General features: G+C 49.8%; 1 protein-coding gene across 1 annotated transcript in view; it reads right to left on the minus strand.

Moving 5' to 3' along the window:
* Positions 1 to 19424, minus strand: part of rut (adenylate cyclase rutabaga) — a gene marked incomplete at its 3' end in the record, with an annotated part of 85011 nt that extends 65587 nt beyond the window's left edge. Inside the window, 1 exon segment of the mRNA XM_070143570.1 lies at positions 18762 to 19424. Coding sequence (XP_069999671.1) covers positions 18762 to 19337 — 576 coding nt within the window.
* Positions 19425 to 19946: the final 522 nt, after the last annotated feature.

Raw genomic sequence — 19946 nt, forward strand, 5'->3', positions numbered from 1 at the left:
CAAGGTTAACATATATCCTGACATTTCAGTTGCGACAGAGATGTTGCACACAGGACAAACAAAAGCTCCTAAATCTTGCATTCGGTCAATATAGTGGATTCCCAATGCCCATACCGCCTCGGGGCTCTCTTTCCTATTACACAGCTCATTAAAACAACCAAAATTATTTGCAGACAATAAAAAATAAACTAATAAGAGGTCGAACGATGTATTGACTTGGCTCTTGCGCTCCACACTTCACACACACTATGAAACTGAAAATGAACGAGCACGCTTAATCTCTCTCGCGTGCTTTTAACTAGTGCCATGGGTACATACGCAGGCAGCCACAAACGTAACTGAATAAAAAGGTTTAAAATACTGCCAACCTCCATACTTTTTTTCAAATCAAACAAAAAAAAAGAGAGAGAAAAAGCAACACGAGTAATAACCACCGACCACCACAAAACCAACCAACCGAAACTAACGAAAAAGACAAAACATGCAACAAAAAACAGTCCCCAAAACCTTTTTGTAACCCGCCTCCCGAAAATGGACCATGAAGCCCTCCTCCCCAACGGCCGCGCCTCGTAAAGCAAGATTACAGGTGGAGGCTCTCGACTCCTCGCGAGGAGAGAGCGGAGGCGAGAAGGGATACGGCGGACGGCGAGGGGAGGAGGCAGGGAAGCCAGGGCGGGACGAAAAGAAAAGAAAGAAAGAGAAAAAGGTAAAAGATGTGAACAAATATAAAGGAGAAGGAAATGAAGTTAAAATGTATAGAGTAGGAGTTGAGAGGGAGGGAGAGGAAAGGGGTGAAAGAGGGAGGGGAGACGGAGGGAGAGAGGGAGAGGAGGAAGGAGGGAGGGAGGCAGTGGGGGAGAATCAGAAAGAGAAAGAGAAGACAAGAGAAAGAAACAGTGAGAAGAGAGAGAAGACAGAAAGATTAAGTACGCGTGCACTCGCGTGTGCGTAGGGCGCAAAGGCGCGAGAGAGAGCGAGAGAAACGCCAGGACGGATTCAGTCTCATGTCGGATCATTCGCGCGGTAACAGCACGGAGATGACGACACTCCGCTCACGCCGCAAGTACTCCAACCTCTCGAACCCGGGGAATATGAGACACGACGGAGGGGGAGGGGGAGGGGGCGGCCGGGGGGAGATCTGATCTCACACTCCCGTACTCTTTTACTTTTTACCTTTTTTCCTTAAAAATATATGACTCCCATTTCATTTTCAATTCCTTAGAAGGGGGAAAGCTTGAACTTCTAACCCCCTTCTTCTTACTCGGTATTCTTACTCCTTCTTTCTCGTCATCCTCAACATCCTCTCTCTCCTTTCTTCTCTTCCTTCCGCTCCCTTCCTCTCACCTTCTTTCTTTCTTTCCCTCACACCCACCCTCAAACAAAGCACACGCGAATCTTTTTTTCAAAAAAGAACTTAAACAGATGCAGAACTGGCCTCCCTTGGCCTCGCGCAGACCCGGTAACAAAGCGGCCGCCAGTTACTCAAGAGGCCCAGGTAGACAGGGAGGCACCAGGGCCGCGGGCGCCGTCCAAATCAATGGGACGCTTTGCCAAGGGCCCATGCCAACAATTCTTCCCCTCGGGGCGAAGTATGTGTAAACAAAGAAAAAAAGACGGGGGAAAAAGGAGAAAAGAAAATAGGCGAAATACGAACAAACACACTGGGATGATATCTATTTCCTGGTCGCCGAAAAATAGACCCCAGATTATCGACATCTATTTCTACCTCGCCTTTCCCGCTGGCACCCTGATGTGGCAAGTCTGACACCCTCACGTGGCACTGTGGCACGAGCTGGACCTGCCTCGCCTTGTGCCCCTGCCTCCCTGCCTCCGCCGCTGTCTGTCAACCCTCTTTAATGTCTACTTTCGACCTCTCTAAAGTATGCTGGACGAGGGGACTGCGCGAGGAAAGAAGGAGGCGGGGAAGGCGAAGAAAGAGGAACAGGGATGAATAATGCCGATAATAGTGGAGATCAGGATAAGGCTTGAAGCGGTAGCAGTAGTTGTTGTAGTAGCAGTAGCAATAACAATAGTAATAGCAATAGTAGTAGTAGCAACAGCTGCAGCAGTCGTAAGAAGAGGAGAAGGCGAGGGGGAGAATGAAGCCGAAGATTAGTACGTGTAGCTGGAGCTGCAGGAGCAGCCACATCAGCAGCAGCAGCATCAGTATCAATAACAGTGACAATAACCAGCGTAAGAAGCGACTTCCGCGCGGCCATACCTCGCGCCCTCCGCCCCTCATGCCCACACCACTGTTGCCGGGCACACTCTGCCAGCCCCTTCAAGCCACTCAAGCGGCGCCCTCCACCACCCTGTCAGCTTTGCTAGAATACCCTGCGCTGCCACAAAGATCTCTGACACTCCGTCGACGCCTTGTCAAGCCCTGCCAGCTTCTCTGTACCACTTAACAGCATCTTTCAGCGCCCCTTGAGACAACTAACTCTGAACCCCGACGCCACTTCCCAAATCCCATTTAATGGGCTTAAGCTGAACAAGTTATCATTGCCCCTTTCCTCTTTCTCTTTTATTTTCGTCCTCTGCTTCTCTATGTCGCTCTCCTGAGGACTATTTCGTCTCTTCCTTTCCTTGTTTCTCGCCTACGGAGAAATCGATGCGACTTACCTTTAATTGTCCTTCTAATGAAGGCATTTTCATTACTTCCAAATAAAATCCAACTGAAGCCGTTCCTTCCACGTCTTCACCTTCCCGTTTCACCTCCTCCCTCCTTTGTCTTTTTTCGCCTTCCTTTCCCCGTCTTTTATTCTATTCTTTTTCTTCGCATTACCATCATTATCATTATTATTATCATCCTTACTATAATTATCATTACTATTATCATTATCATTATTATCATTATTGTCATTTTTCTTCATCCTCCTCCTCCCCCTTCCCTCCACCTCCACATCCCCCTCTTCTCCTCCTCCTCCACATCTACATCCACTTTCTCCCCCAACCCTTCTCCTCCTTCCCTTTCTCGCCTTCCTCCTAATCCTTCTTTTTTTCCTTCTTGTGACTATTCTTTTTCTCCTCCTCCTCCTTTTACTTCTATTACTTATCTTTTTTTCTCCTCCTCCTCCTAGTCTTTCCCCGAGACCCAATAATTTTAGCCGCGAGAAGCCGGTGAAACTTCCCGATCCTCGAAAGTGCCTTTGACGTTTTGCTTGCATTTTCAGGCTCTCGCTGTTGGAAGCAGCTACGGAAGCGCGTTCCCTCTCAGTCACAATAGCATAAGTCGAGTTTCTTTCAAAAAGTTTTCCCTTTCCCTGCTGTCTGCAATGGTTGATGGAAGCATATTGTCTCCGGTGCGTGCAACATTTGGTTTCGCTGTGTTACGCCCAAAGTAGCATAAGATTAAGTACTGAATATCGCAATCTCCGAAGTTAGGCGAGGATGCCCCAAGACCCTCGCTGTAAGCACCGGTGACTGCCGCTCCCCCTCCTCTCCCCCGGTTCCTCCCACAGGTTCAAACGCATTCGTTTTGCCAACCAGTAACCCGAACTACACTTACACGGCTAAACTATAGCCACTTACCGACACCTTGCGACCAACAACTACTAAACACAGACAGCACAGGCCGTAAAGAAAACAACAAGAATAGAAACCACATTTTGCCCTTGTCTACATTAACTCTTCTACGCCCCCCCTCCCCCCCCTAATCTTTTCTCCTCGGGGGACTTGGCCGGGGGAAGCGAGGCGGCGAGTGGTAGGGGGGGGGGGTCTCGAGCAGCTCTGGGTACACGTGTACTTAAATGCTTGCTTGCTGCGCCTTTTGCTTCTCGGAGGATTATTATCGACGATCTACTACTCTTCGCAGTCAGACGCTAAATACAAGAAGTGAAATATACGGCTTGCATTTGCTCATTGCTTTACTGCAGAAACCTGTCAGGAATGCAAGGGTTAGGAATCGAAGTACACGAGGGATGTCTCGGCCAACAAATACATGTGAAGAAAGCGTTTATCCCATAGAGCATGAGCAGCTTGGAACCACAAATATACTACCTTTTCCCGCCCTGTTAGCCCCCGCGCCGAACGCTAGTCCGCCCCCCAGCCCCACCTCCTCGACCTCCACTTCTAGCCTTACCCGTCCACCTCCAGCTCACGCCTCAGGCCTCCAAGGTACGAGATTCAGGTAATCCTCGAGGATTTCCAGCTAATTTCTTCGGGTCTGCTAGTAATTAGGCAGCGGCGTTTTGCAGGTAATATTAGCGAGGCCGGCGGCGATTCCGGGCGGCTCGTTGATAATATCAGGCGAGACTTAAGGTGGCTAATTTCACCGGGTTTACAGGACTTGCGCTGGCTAATTTCCCCGGGTTCACAATGGCTTTTTATCACGTTCTGCTACTAGGTCTCGAGTGTTTACAGGCCTTTTTAGAATTCCGTTTTTATAGTTCTGCTCGCCTCCTCCCGAGGAATGTTTCATCATAATGAGTTTGTTGGCGATCTAAGGGATTAGCTGATAACTTTTAAACTAACTTACTGCTAACTTTATTTATTTTCTTTTTTTTTTTTTTTTTTTGCTTTTGCCAAGTTTGTTGGCTGCTCCGCACGACTGTTTGATTACTTTAGAAATTTTCTTGATGATAGTTACAGGTCATTAATAATCCTATTGTTTTGTTGACAATTATTACGAACTGTAAACACTATAACTTCAGTGCTTGACACCGATAAAGAGGCTCGACAGTGATTCCATTAGCGCTAACAGTGATTATCCAAGTTTCCAGGATCGCCTTCCTGTCTCGGAGAGGAAGTCGCTTGCCATGCGCGCAGCAGCCTTCCCTTCCCTTTAACCCTTTCTCTCATGCTCTCACTCCCGATCCTCCCCCCCCCCCCCCGCAAGGAATGCAAGAGATCGCTCAGGGACTGCGAGCAACACATGTCCGAACACAGCAGCCATGGCAAGCGCCCGAGCAATGCCGCGCCCACACGGGGCACTTGCGCTGCGGCGGCGCCCCCTTCACGCCTCGCCCGACCTCCGCCTCCTCTCTCCTCGCTTCTCCGATTCCTCGCACGCACTCCATGTTCGTTAAAGGCGTATACATATAAATTTATATACGCATGCATATACCTACTTAAATAAACGTACACATACGCGTACACACACACATATATATGTATATATATGTGTATATATGTGTGCATATATATGTGCATATATATGTGTATATATATATATATATATATATATATATATATATATATATATGTGTGTGTGTGTGTGTGTGTGTGTGTGTGTGTGTGTGTGTGTATATATATATATATATATATATATATATATATATATATATATATATATATATATATATATATATATATATATACAAATAACTCCCCCAAGGCTGCGTCCTGGTCTGCCTTAATCGCCGGCTTCCCAATCGGGGGCTAATTACCCGGCATGCCATTAGCGCCTAAAACGCCGCCGGACGACAGCGGCCTTATTTAAACGACCGAAATACAACACGACTCCTGTTTCTGCTGGAGATGCAAGGGGAGGGGGGGAGGGGAGGGGGGGCTATCTAAATTAGACGTTGGGGTGTGGTTCCTGCCCACCCTCTCCACCCCGCCCACCCCCACCCACCCCCGCCCACTCCTCCTCCCGGGCGCCCACCACCGCGCTCCGGAGCTTAAGGGTTTTGGCAAGAGATACTCGCTGGCCACGCCCACCTTCTTTGTATGTGGGCATGGGCGTAGTCGCACTTGACGAACCGCGCCCTGGGACTCTCGCCTCTTTCTCCCTTACCCAATTCCCTCCCCTCTCGCTCTCTTTCTCTCCCTTCCTCTCTCTCTCTCTCTCTCCCTCATTCTCATTCTCTCCCTCCCTCCCTCTCTCAGCCGCACTGTATGTTTTTACACCTCTTCTCTTTTCCTCTCATTTCCTTCCTTCTTCTCTTTTTCCCTCTTTCCTTCCCTCCCTCCTCCCTCCATCCCTCCTATCTGCTACACATCACCAAAAATTCTTAAAAAAACATTTGGATTTTTGCGCGGCCTCCCCCTCTCCACCGTACAAGAAACGAGGAAATATCTCCTGTATATGAAAATGAATGCAAGAATCATGTAGATGGCCGAAAGGGGGGGGGGGGGCTGGCCATTTCTAGGAGAAAATGTGCTGGAAAGTACCGCTTCTGTTGAAATGTCGTAGGTGCGGGTTCTCATACGAATGAATCTTCCACAAGCTCTGTATTTCCTTTTCGTTCTCCTCTCTTAAATATTTTCTCTCCTTTCTTATTCCTTATCTTCCCTCTCTCTCCCTCCCTACTATCTCTCCCTCTGACCCAACTTCCAATTTCATTGCCGTGCCTCTCCCTCGACCAGCAGCCCTGCCCGGAGACGAGCCGACGCCGCTCCGAACGCATGCATCGCCTTCGCCCGACAGCGCCACGGCCCTCGTCGGTCTGCGCCAGGTTAACCGACGGTAATAAACAGCGCGCATTCAGCAGCCGGGTCCGACGCTCCATAGCACGAGGGGGGGGAATGGGCGGGAGGGGAGAGGGGAGGTTGGGCTGGGGAGAGGGGAGGTAGGGCTGGGGAGAAGAGAGAGGAAGGGGAGGGGGGCCGGGGGGAATGGAGGGGACACGAAGGAGAGGAGGGAAGGGAAAGACAAGAGGGGAAGGGAGGGGAGAGGGCAGCAGGGAAGTAGAGGAGGGGGAGAAAAGTGGTCGAGAAGGGGGGGGGGGGTTAAGGGAAAAGTGCGGACAACAAAGACAAAGACTCCGCCCCCCTCCTCCTCCCCCAAGGAGAAGAGTAAACAAGGGCAAGGGAGGGGGGGGGTGATAGATGGCAGTGGTGCTCTGTGGTATCAGCGACGGCATCTAATTCTCCCTGACTCGCAACAACAACAACAGCTGACTTCTATTGCATTTAGAGGTACCTACACCCCCTTTCCCCTACCGCACCCCTCCCCCTCTACGTGTCCCCCCATTAACATCAGTAAAATAAGCAGCGGAGGTGTATTAATCAGTAACAGAAGGAAAAAAAGGAAAGAATAAAGTTAACAAAGAGACAAAAATAGTTTCAAACGGGTATTACGTTTGTCATTCTGGAAACGACAGACCAATTGTTAAACACATTTACGCACACAAAGATTCAGGCTCCAACCGCGAAGATGAAAATCAGTATCCAGTTAACAGGGATCCTGAACGAATGAGTGCATGGACTGCCACATAATAAACAAATGGATGGGTGGGCGAATAGAACGATAAATAAAGAAACGGGTACAGTACATACACAAATGGGTAGATACAAGGATGGACGAGCAAGGGGTAGATTGCGGCATGACAATCCGCACGCACGCATGCGAGCAACGACGTGAGTCAGCATGGTGATTCACTAGCACCTATGAGATCAATCATGAGCTATTGGTGAGTGACGTGAGTCAGGAATAAAAACATTTACCTGTTATTCCTTGCTCCATACCCGGAGGACGATGGTGATGGTGATGATGGTGGTGATGAAGGTGATAATGATGATGTGGTGATGATGGTAATGATGAAGATGATAGTGGTGGTGGTAATGATGGTGGTGGTGGTGGTGGTGGTAATGGTGATGATGATGGTGGTAATGGTGATGATGGTGGTGGTAATGGTGATGATGATGGTAATAATGATGATGGGTGATGATAATAATATTAATAATAATTTTCATAACCATCCTAATCACACAGAAGATACGTATCCGAAATCTAGTTCTGTTCTACACTGGTCAATAGGTACGTCGAGGTATCACATTACATGATGTAGAAAGACGAAATAGGTATAAATAAAGAAAGAAGGTCCGCCAGTTACACTCAATAAACACACACACAAGAGAGAGAGAGAGACAAAGACAGACAGACAGAGAGAGAGAGAGAGAGAGAGAGAGAGAGAGAGAGAGAGAGAGAGAGAGAGAGAGAGAGAGAGAGAGAGAGAGAGAGAGAGAGAGAGAGAGAGAGAGAGAGAGAGAGAGAGAGAGAGAGAGAGAGAAAGAGAGAGAGAGAGAGAGAGAGAGAGAGAGAGAGAGAGAGAGAGAGAGAGAGAGAGAGAGAGAGAGAGAGAGAGAGAGAGAGAGAGAGAGAGAGAGAGAGAGAGAGAGAGAGAGAGAGAGAGAGAGAGAGAGAGAGAGAGAGAGAGAGAGAGAGAGAGAGAGAGAGAGAGAGATGCCAAAGAACCCAGAACCTCCCCTTCCTGGCACGGGGAGGGTATTGCCCTCTGATGACGTGACGCATAAAAGCCGCTCCGAAGGACAAAAGATCTCCCGCCAGGAAGAGGAACTCCCGATGAGAAAAAATGTTCGGATAAAACAGAAAGCGAGAATATTAACATCCTCCGGCACCGCGGCCGTAATGCGATCGGAAGCTTTTTGGGGAGTGGCGGGTGGGGGGGGGGAGGCGCTGCTGCTGGGTTGAAAGGGGAGGGAGAAGGGGGAGGCGGTGGGCGTGATGTAAAGGGGGAGGGGGCGGGGTCGTTGCCGCGAGGTAAAAAAAGGAGGCTGAGATGGAGGCACTGTGAAGTGAGGGGGGGAGGAGGAGGTGGGGCCGTGTGGTGAAGAAGGAGGGAGATGGGAGCACTACTTAGAGATGAAGGAGGAGGGAGGCGAGGGGGTGAGGGAGAGAGGGGCGCTGCCGTGAGGCGAAGAGGAGGGGCGGCAGGGGCGCCGGCGAGAGGTGAGGGGGGGCAGAGAATGGAGGAGGGTCCCCTGGGCATCCGCGCCGACAAAGAACCTAGAGCTTTCGCCTAGAGCATGATCCAGAAGCGCGCGCGTGCACTCCCGCACACAAACACTTACGAGATTCGTTATCTTTTGCTTCCAGAACCTTTTCATGCTGTCGTACATCATTAATATGAATAATAGTGAAACATAAAAAGAAACGCGCACCAACAGTTTCTAAACCTGCGGGCAAAACTTGCTTCTTCAGTCATTCTCTCTCTCTTTCATTCTGCTTCCCGACCTGTCGGGCTACGTCAACATCCCTTCCTCCCCGTCGGCGAATAAGCACTGGACAGCTTACTGGATCATCACTTTCACTCGGTAGTGCATATGTACACATCTCTCTCTCTCTCTCCCTCCCTCCCTCCCTCTCTCTCTCTCTCTCTCTCTCTCTCTCTCTCTCTCTCTCTCTCTCTCTCTCTCTCTCTCTCTCTCTCTCTCTCTCTCTCTCTCTCTCTCTCTCTCTCTCTCTCTCTCTCTCTCTGTAAGTGTACCTACGTCTCTTTTTTATCGCATTCCCTTCTCTCCTCTCTCGCAGTGCTTCCCCCGGTCGTAATCAAGCCAGATTAAACTACTCATTCTTAGGACCAATTAATATTCCTCTAAACCCTTAAAATCCCTCAAGATCGCCCTCCGCCATCTTCCTCTGGCGATCACTCAGGGTTCGGTCGATTCACTCTAACGCCGCGAGCCATCCCCTGAATGGGTCAACATCAGTATTCTCGGTCCCTCGTGCATCGCCCCCGCATTATTCTGCCGGAGTAACAAGTCACCAGCTGCCCTCTGCCTCCGCCTGTTCAACTCTGAGCGCTGAAAAGCAGGTCACCTTGAGATAAGGGCCACCGGAGAGCGTCATTCCGCCCCACAAAACTCTACGGGCGGGGCCAGCCACGTTTCACTACAAAACCTCTTTCGCTTCTTGTTGCTAATAGACCGCGTTTATCTCGTATGTCCATTCTACTGCTAAGCTACGCGGGGTGATTAAAACCTCAATTTAGTTGCAAATTTACTGGTTATACAGCATTTTGCAGGTGTTACTCAGCCTTTCATAATAACGTGGCCGTTAAAAATTATTACACCAATATTCACTTCCTTTGCGTAAATGTACAATGATCATTTCTGCAACATGGTGCCTCGAGATTAGAGTACACTGTAAGAGATGTGCAAATATTGCACAGTTTAAAACTGCCTCGTACTTGAAAAGAATTATCTTGCTACTTTATACAATAAGCCCAAAAATACTTCCTTTTCTTTGTTTATCATTTCTTTTCAGTTCTTGTATCTCTTATCCTCCATACCAAGAGTATTCCACGTCCCTCTTTCTTTCCCTTCCGCCTCTCTTCCCGAGAGTCAGTCTCTCTCTCTCTCTCTCTTCCTCTCGCCTTCCTCTCTCGGCCATCCCATTCCCCTGTAACTCCTGGCTTTAAATCGCCGTCGTCAATTCCTCTCCGGAGTCGCCCCACCCGAGACGTTCCCGAAAACAAAAGGATGTAAAACCCCATCAGCGTAATGGTTCTCTGACCCCCTTTCCCCCCTCCCTAACCCTCCCCCTCCCCCTCCCCCCTCACCCACCACACCCTCGTCTCGTCGACACTCCACACACCTTACCTCACACCTCTCCTATTTCGTGCTATGCTTGTAAAATCTCCCATGCTTCAAGTCCCCCATTGTTGCTAATCGTTGCTAATCTGTGTGATAAATATCCCTTGGGAAAAAAACGAAATACGGTTCTCCCTTCGTTTCCAATCCTCCTCCTTTTTAACTCCATCTGTTCCTTCCTGTTTCCACAAATCCCCTATTCCCTGGTATTCTCTCTCTCCCCCAGGACCATTACCAACGCGTCTGCCGTCCTTCACCCCCCCCCCCTCACGCCCTGAGGGCATAAGTGCGCCCCCCCCCCTCGCACTCACGTCGCCCACGCACTCGGATTGTTCTTATTATCCTCAGGACTTTGCGAGGTATTTGCACCGAGGCGGTTTTTCCCCTGAATCATACTCGTTTTCTTTTTTTTTCTCTCTCCGCCTATTCTTAATTTCTTCTGATCTCTTGTTTCTTTGACTATTTAGCTATTTGGTATTTTTTGCATTTTTACCGTCTCTCCGCATCGCTTTGTCTCATGCGCTCAGCTCACTGACCAACCTTTCCCTCCCTCGCCTCCCAACAGAATTCCTCCTCCTCCTCCTCCTTCCTCTCCTTCCTCACCTCCCTTTCTCCTCCTCCTCCTCCTCCCTCTCCTTTACCTCTCCTCCTCCTCCTTCTCCTCCCCTTCCTCCTCACCCTCCCGTTCCTCATCCTCCCCTTCTTCTTCCTCCTCCTCCTCCTCCCCCTTCCTTCCCACCCTTCCTCCTCCTCCTCCTCCCCTCCCGCCCACTTCGCCCGCCTTCCCCAAACACACGGCCACCCGCTCCTGCGTCACACAGCTTTAGGTTTACGTCACACAGGCATATCAAACGCTCGTCATCTTTAACTTCTATACTTGAACCGACCCTCCCCCCCCCCCTCTCCTCCCTCTACTCTTCTGTAGCCCACGTACTCCACGTGTCCAAAGGCAGCTGCACTTGTCACCCCTATTCCTATTCCTCCTCCTCCTCCTCCTCTTTTCTATGGCTTCTTCCTCCTCACCCCGTCCACAATCCCTTCCCTCGAACCCCCTCCCCCTCCCCCGGCGTCTTCCCCTCCTCCCCCTCCAATTGCTCCCAGATTAGCACCTTCGCTACCATCTCGGGGTTCCCACACCAAAGACAAAATCTCGTGGATAATCTTTGCCTCCCATAAAGGCCGGCATGAATCAACGACCAGCTCCCCCGCGTATCGCCGGGCGGGAAAACTAGGCGGGGGACAGAGGGGTTGCCGCACGCCGCCGGGCCCGAGTCTGCGTTATTCGCCCTTCGAGCTGTCTTTCGGTCTCTCCCTTCTTGTAATGCGTCTTCGCTCTCTTTATTCCCACTTTTTCTCATTCTCATTCTTCTGCAACTTGTTCGCCGATAAGGGTTTACAGGCATTTAAACTCAAAATAACGGACAGCAGTGAAATGCCTCATCAGGCGTGTCCTAAACTCATGCTCACACAGGTGTCTTTTAATAAACAAATTAATACAACAAAAGTACAAGGCGCAGTTGGAACGCCAGGTAGCAACAGCTCCTCGATGGACCAAAACTCCTTCCCCTTTTTTCCCTTCTCTCATTCTTTCTCCTCTTCCTTTGGTCTCTTTTCGTCATTCTCTTCGGATAAAAGTCAAGTTCGATAAACAGGATATGCGAATGCTCAACTTTTTTCATACGATTGCTCCAACATACCCACTTGGCAAGTCAGTTTGCCCCCCTCCCATTCCCCTTCTCTCTCTCTCTCTCACTCACTTTCTTTAAGTCTACTCTCTCTCTCGTTCTCGCTCTCTCTCTCTCTCTCTCTCTCTCTCTCTCTCTCTCTCTCTCTCTCTCTCTCTCTCTCTCTCTCTCTCTCTCTCTCTCTCTCTCTCTCTCTCCAGCTCTTCTAAATCAACCTCCCTCTTATCGGCTCCCCTCTGCTGGCAGGCTTCCGAAGTGCCTACTCCCCCCCTCCCCACCCTCTCCATCGAGGCTCAGCCGACACAACCCCGAGGTCCTACTCCATCCACATTAGCGGCTATCACAGGCGAGTCACGTGCCAGGTTTTAATCACGTCCCTCGCCCTGTTCGCTCGCCCACGCTACCTTTTCTCCCCCTCCCCTCCACCCTTAATCCTCCCTCCCTCTCTCCTCCTCTGGCCCCCTTTTCTCTCCCCCCTCTCCCCGACCAACCTCTCTCAAATGCCCTTCATTATTTTTTTCTTTTTCCTCTCTTAATCCTTCCTCAGCACGTGACTTCGAGGCCGCCCTCTCGACATGTCCGATACGCCCTCGCTTCCCCTTCCTCCCGCCCTCTCCGTCCTCCGCTCGGCCTGCCCGAGGCGCCGCCAGGGCTCCTCCGCGCAGCACACGCTCCGAGGGCGAAGGAGACGAAGGGATGGGCGAGAGAGAGAGAGAGAGAGAGAGAGGGAGAGAGAGAGAGAGAGAGAGAGAGAGAGAGAAAGAGAGAGAGAGAGAGAGAGGAAGGGAGAGAAGAGAGGAGAGGAGAGGGAGGGAGAGGGAGAGGGAGAGAGAGAGAGAGAGAGAGAGAGAGAGAGAGAGAGAGAGAGAGAGAGAGAGAGCAGATGAGAGAGAGAGAGAGAGAGAGAGAGAGAGAGAGAGAGAGAGAGAGAGAGAGAGAGAGAGAGAGAGAGAGAGAGAGAGAAGGAAGAGAAAGGGTAGGAGATGAAAGTGAGACAGATAGCAAGGGAGAGACTGTCACTATCCCGAGCAAGCGAATTCTTCCAATACCACTAACGTAAATATTATCATCGATGCCAAAGACATAAACATTGGTAACACTGGCAGCGCACGTTGGCAATGCTCCCTTGTGTTTATGTTTGCGGAGTTGAATGTAAACCGTGTATGAGCAAATGAATGCACAAGGAATAAAGAAGAGAGAAAGAAACGGAGTGTATTTGTGTTGGCTTTATTCTTTGTGCGTGTGTATGTCCGTGTGTGAGTACGTGTTACGTATGTGCTGTATTGTGCATATGAGTACTGTGCGTTTGGGTGTATACCTGTGTACGTGTGTAAGGCTTTATTATTAGCATTATCAGTGTTGTTATTTTGTGATCATCGCTATTATGATTGCTATCATCATTACCACTGTCATTATCATCATCATTACTATTGTCATTATCATTATCATCATCATGGCTATTATGATAAAAATCATAATAACGATGATCATAAAATAACAACACTGATAATGCTAATAATAAAACCCCACACACGTACACAGGTATACACTTAAACGCACAGTAAGAGTAAAGGTAAGAGGGAAAAATCTGCACTATGGAAAGAGGGAAGGGTTAGGGAGGGAAGGGTTAGGGAGGGAAGGAAGGGAGGGGAAGGGGGAGGGGAGGGAGAGGGGGAGATGAAGGGAAGTGAAAATGGAACGAGGGAGGGGGAGGGAGGGGAGGGAGAAGGAGAGGGAGGGAGGGAGAAGGAGAGTGAGAGAGAAGAGAGTGAGAGAGAGAGAGAGAGAGAGAGAGAGAGAGAGAGAGAGAGAGAGAGAGAGAGAGAGAGAGAGAGAGAGAGAGAGAGAGAGAGAGAGAGAGAGGTCAGGGAGGGGGAGGGGGAGGGGATATAACCCGTTTTCCTTTAAGTCACGTGAGGTGTTCGTGCTTATGTAACCCTTTTTGTTAGCGTAAAAAATGTAATTTTGAAAATGTTATATTTTTCAAATTTTGCAAAGGCCACTGACACACACACACACACACACACACACACACACACACACACACACACACACACACACACACACACACACACACACACACACACACAGAGGATCGTGGGAGCTCTCTCTCTCTCTCTCTCTCTCTCTCCCTCTCGCTCTCTCTCTCCTTCTCAAATTAAAGTCATCGCTATGCGCATGTCGGTAATGTTGACGCATTTAGACAACGGAATGTCTTGGCCCTAAATCTTTCACGCATAAGTCGACATCTTTTCCGAAGACACTCACGGAAAGACGCGCACACAGACACACACACGAACATTACCCAGCCATAATTCCCATCGCCCAAATATCCCTCTCTAAATCCACGGAAGTTCAGCGCCACAGCGGGGCGGAGCGGCGCCATAAAAAATAGTATCCCGGCCATCTGGACATTTCCGAGAAAATGTTACAGCAGGCCGCGCGCTCGCTCATGCCTGAACCGAATCCTATTCTGCGCCAAACCTCCTCCTCGCGTGCAATCGCCCGAGCGATATCGGGAGAGAAAAAAAATCGCGTGCAATAAGTATATGTGCAATGCATGATGCATGAATCTACATGAAGCACTGCATTCCGGGCTCGACGGTGCGACGCAAAACCATCCCAGTGTATATCGAAGATGCGGTGGAGGTGAGGGGGAAGCGAGGCAAAATTGGGAGGATAAATAAAGCGGGTCTTAGCCGAGGGGAAATGTTCATGCCAGGTCAAGGTGAGTAGAAACTGAGGGGAAATGAGGGAAGCAATGACTGAAGGGAAATGTGAAAGTAAGGGGGAAGTGAGGTTTAGATTGGGGGAAATGTGACGAGAGGATGAGAGAAAGCTTAAAGTGGGGTAAAATGACGAGGAAAAGGAGCTGAATAATATAAGAAATGAGGTGAAGGAGACATGGAAATGCGAAAGGAAGGAAACGAATGGGGATGAGAGAGGGGAAAGAGAATAGATAGGGGGAGGGATAAAGTGGAGAGAAGAGAAAGATAGAAGAGAAGGGAGGGAGAGAAGAGCATTGAAGGAAGGGGAGGAGGCAGGCAGGAGAAATGACCGGTAGGGAGGGGAGAAGAATGGGAGGGAGAGATAAGGAGAGAAGGTAGAGATGGAAAAGGAAAGAGAATGTAAGGATGAAAAAAGGAGAGAGAGAGTAGGGAAGGGGAGTAAGGAGAATGGAGAAAAGGGATTGGCAGAAAGGAAAGGAGGAAGGAAGGAAAGGCAAAGAGAGGACGGAGAAACAGAAAAGGGTGCAGCAAGGGAGAGGGAGGAGGAAGGAGACAAAGGGGGGGAGGGAGGGAGGGGGAGAGACCTGACAAGGAGGAAGATCCCGCTTCAAAGCTTACGTTTTGTTGGCAAGCAAAATGCAGGAGTTTTTGTATTCGAAGAAGCAACCTAAAATGTTGGGTCGAATGGCAGAAGGAGAAGCAAGAAAAGGGGTTCTATTCTCCTCCATTACGAGTTTGTTTTTTTTTTTTTTTTTTTTTTTGCATCACCAAAAGGGTAACAGAAACTAGACATTTTTCCCTTTTTCCCGCATTTTGTAAAGACGTCGCTCATTATCTGAAGCCTCGTTATCCGTGGGATAGTGAAGGCTCTTTGTGCGAACAGACTATTTACATACAAACATACCGTGCGTGTGCGTGTGTATTTGTGTAAGTATGCGTGTATGTATTTGTGTGTGTAGGTGTGCGTGTATGTGTGCATGTGTAGGTATATTTGTGCACTAAGATCAAACCAGGACGATGACTGCAACGGGAGCAACGGCGCCACGCCAGAGTAGGCCTACAACCCAATCAAGACATTCTTCCGGCATTTCAGCTCGCGACGAACAAATCCCGCTCTTGCCAGGCCTACGGCCCGCTTTTCCACCGCAGTGAACGTCGGATGAACACCATGGACGGTCGCCAAATGGGGAAAAATGAGGCAAGAGAGAGGAGGGGAATGAACGTCCATTTTGTCGGGGTTAAGGGATTCCTTTGAGCGGTTCTCCGGATGCGGAGATGGGGCGAAAGCTCAGTGGAACAGCAACCGAGCAGCTCACCTGTGCCGCTGCTGAACGGAGCCGCGACTGTCGAAAGGACGTTCACGTGCGGAGAAGGCCGCCATTACTACAGACTAGAAAGTATTCGAAAAGGACAAACCTCGAAATGCATACGAGTAAGTTCATCACCCTTCTCCAAGATAATGCCACCCTATGCTGACGGAACCATTCTGCACTGGTGGCATATCTTAAGAGTCTAATCTGTCACTGAACCATTCAACCCTCCCTTGCAATGCCATCGCAATCCACAAGTAATTTTTCGCGCAATCCAGCAGGCAGAGAAACCAATGAGCAAAAGTTGGCAAAGACAGAACCTCCGATTTCGAAAGAGAATTCGGAGATGCTCACAGACGGAAGGGCTCCTCTCTCCTCCGGGCGATCCCTGTCCCACCGCAAAGGGCGTCGGCGGGGGAACGTCAAGGGAAAACAATCATGAGCTATTTTTACATCACAACTCAGGTTTCGCTCAACCCTTTCCCACATTACGAGGCGGCATTTCACCGCGACCTCGATCAGATAAGAAACACGGTTCATCGACATTCTTTCTCGGGCTGTTTGTCCCAAGATAAATATTGGCTTTCGATCAAGAAGAGACGGATAGAGCTTCCTTCTGTTTTATCAGTTATTTTTCCATTAAATAGCGATCACAAGCTTATAGTAAAACGCAAACTATGGTGCTTAGCGTCTTCATTCGGGGAAAGTCTTATTACAAACAAAAAGAATCACTCTCCTCAAACCCTCACACTGTTTATTCCTTAAGACCAAAAAACACCCATATTTTCCTTTACGATATTTCGTGATCCCCGTAACCAATTTCCTCACGATAGCCCTATCCATTTGCTATCATGCTTCGATCGCAACTTCCTGCAACGAACAGAATCAACGTTACCCTTTTCAGCATTTCCTTCACGGCACAATGTCTGAGAAATAGCATTCGTCTGCGATGGAACTTGAGGACGTCAACCCACCCCCTCCTAAAGGGAACTCAAGTCCCTCAAAAATATACATAAACAAGCAACTTCCCCACTCTGCTTAAAATGGAAACAAAGCCCCCATTTTGTCCAATCGGAAGTCGACAACTTCCTTAAACTCACGTTCTCTTCCCACACTTCCATTTCTTCGGCATTAACCCACTGCCGCCCAGAAAACGCAATGTTTCCGCAGTTGTGTTTTGTCGGGAAAATAGTATTTTCGCTAATGCTATCAATTCCGATGTTATCAAATTTGTTATAGATATTGCAATTATCATGGTATTAACATCACTAATAGCAATATAAAATTATAATATTTCCGAAAATAATGAAAATAAACAGGTGAGATAGGTAGTACGAGTATTTGACTCTGGTAATTAAGCACTTGTGGCAAATATGTTTCAAAGTCAAAGTTGGTGCCCTATCCGAGTGGATGTTGGGACACGTCAGAAGAGAAACTTGCTGACTGAACCGCGGGATGATGCGGTAGGGCTGATGCGGTAGGGCGGCCAGTTCCTTCCCGGCTGGACTTTGACCTCAACATGCTGACAGCCGTCCGTTAGTACTCACTCAGCCCGAGAGGAGCGGCCAGGAGAACCCAGGAGGTTGCAAGGCCAGCGCTCTTCCACCGAGCTAAGCCACCTCATTTGTATGTATAAAGACAATTAACTAAACTGACCATGGGCGCCGACCCCCGGCGGCATTGGTGGAGGCGAAGGCGAATCGAGAGCACGTCCTGATGCCAGACTCGCAGCCATCTCCAAGGAATTTGCGAAACCTTGACCACAACAAAACCTATCCCCCTGCCTAAACTATTGGTAATAATTTCTATAATAGATTAATGTAATAAAAAAAGTAACGTGCCTACACAATTTAAAAGAAACTGTGCCACAGAAACAGAATAACAAATCAGGACGTTTCGAATCCAGCAAAGGTTTCATTTCAGACGAGGCTGTTTCATTCATTTATTTTTCTTCGTCCGAAAAGGAGTCTCGGCGAATTCGAAACGCTTCAATCTATCCTTCCGCGCTTATTGTGGCGGTTTTTCATGTAAGCAAAGCAAATACAGCAGCAAAAAGGTTTCCCCTCTTACTTCCCACACCTCCCTCTGCTTCACTTTCAACCCCTTTTGCTTCACAGTTTAGCTTGCTTGTCTTGTAAGGCTTCCAGCCCTCCCCGCCGGAAATAAAATATGAGAAATGGAAAAGAAAGCGTGACTTGGCGATCAATCAACACCTGGCGTGCTTGTCGGCGCCTGCCATGCCTCGCAGCATTCCTTTAGGCTCCTGCAGACTTCTTGCGGGAAACATGACTTTCTTGGCGTTCCCTTGTTGGTTTACGCCCTCTTAAAATTACATTTCCTGCTTCCCTTTCCACGCTCTCTTTATATAACAAATGGGAAAAACAGGTGCGACTGTTAATTCAGGTCTCGGGGTTGTACAAAAAGAGAAAGGAGGGAAAGGGGGCGAGGGGAGCACGGGAGTGGAGGAGAAAGAATATGTGTGAATATGTGCGTGCATCCGTGCGTGCGAGTGCGAGTGCGAGTGCGTGTGTGTGTGTGCGTGTGTGCGAGTGCGAGTGCGAGTGCGAGTGTGTGTGCGTGTGTGCGTGTGTGTGTGTGTGTGTGTGTGTGTGTGTGTGTGTGTGTGTGTGTGTGTGTGTGTGTGTGTGTGTGTGTGTGTGTGTGTGTGTGTGTGTGTGTGTGTGTGTGTGTTCAAGGGGACGCTCGTCTGAGCAGGCGAGCAGCTGCCCACGCAGCTGTTCCGCCGCCGAAGGACCTACCTGTTGCCAGTGGATGTGCGGGAAGGGGTTGGCGAGCGTGGCCGCCAGGGCGGTCTGGCCGGCCGGCAGCACGACGCCGTAGGTGAGGGCCAGCGGCGTGGAGATGGGCGTGAGGGCGTAGACGAGGAACGCCACGAAGGTCGCGTGCCAGACGCCCTGGCCGGCCGTCGGGCTGGTCTGCCAACCCACCCAGCCCCAGCCCGAGGGCAGGGGGAGGGCCAGGGCGACCAGGATGGCGCCGAGGGCCAGCAGCAGGTAGCAGGAGGGCAGCAGGTACGAGTGCCTCATGACGCGCGAGTGCAGCACGACCAGCAGCGCGGCCAGCACCACCGCCAGGGCCAGCAGGGTGATGGGCGCGGGCGCCGCGACCTGGGCGTAGGTCACGTGCAGAGCCGCCAGCAGGAGCGACAGCGTCAGCAGGAGGGCGGCGGCTGCAGCCACGCTCGCCTGCTGCAGCTTGAGAGTGTAGCGGCGGTAGAGGTTCTCGAGCTCGTCATTCTCGAAGCGGTGGCGGTGGCAGAGCCGGGAGAAGGCCACCTTCCGGTGCGGCGTCATGGCCTTCACGCTGTGGTCCATCCTGACGGTGCGAGCCTCAGCACCTACACGGCCCCCGCGCTGCTCCCCGCCCGCGCCTGCTCCTCAACCTCATCACACCTGCAAGGGAAGAACGTCATTTCAAAAATATGAAGCTTGTGAAAGCGTGTGAGCAAAACAAGGCATCTGAAGGGCTTCACAGACGGCGCTCGGGCGCCTCGCCGCCGCGGACACGCGAGGCAGCGCCACTCCATCGCCCTTTGAACCTTGCTACCTCGTTATACAACGAAATATTGTTCGTCTGCAACGTAAAATCAACGCAACAATATTCCATGCCTTACGCGCACAAAATAAAAATGATGTTTTACATATTTATTGGCCATCGGCGTCATTAAACTGAATGCATTGCTCTAATCTATAATTGCCATCGCTGAACCTAGTCTTTTCTCTCCATTCTAATCGACCTTCATCTCATCACAATTCATCGCAATCTTCATTTCCTGTTACCATGATCGTCATCACAAACACCTTGATTTTAATTTCCTTTTTTAATCGATGAATCACACAAAATCTCCCGTGTTTTATAATACGTCAGCGGATTTGCAAGTTTTGCACACGATTTCCACATGCACGCCGTCGACAGCTCGCCCG

Source organism: Penaeus vannamei, chromosome 31, assembly GCF_042767895.1.
Source record: "Penaeus vannamei isolate JL-2024 chromosome 31, ASM4276789v1, whole genome shotgun sequence".
NCBI classification, from domain to species: domain Eukaryota; kingdom Metazoa; phylum Arthropoda; class Malacostraca; order Decapoda; family Penaeidae; genus Penaeus; species Penaeus vannamei.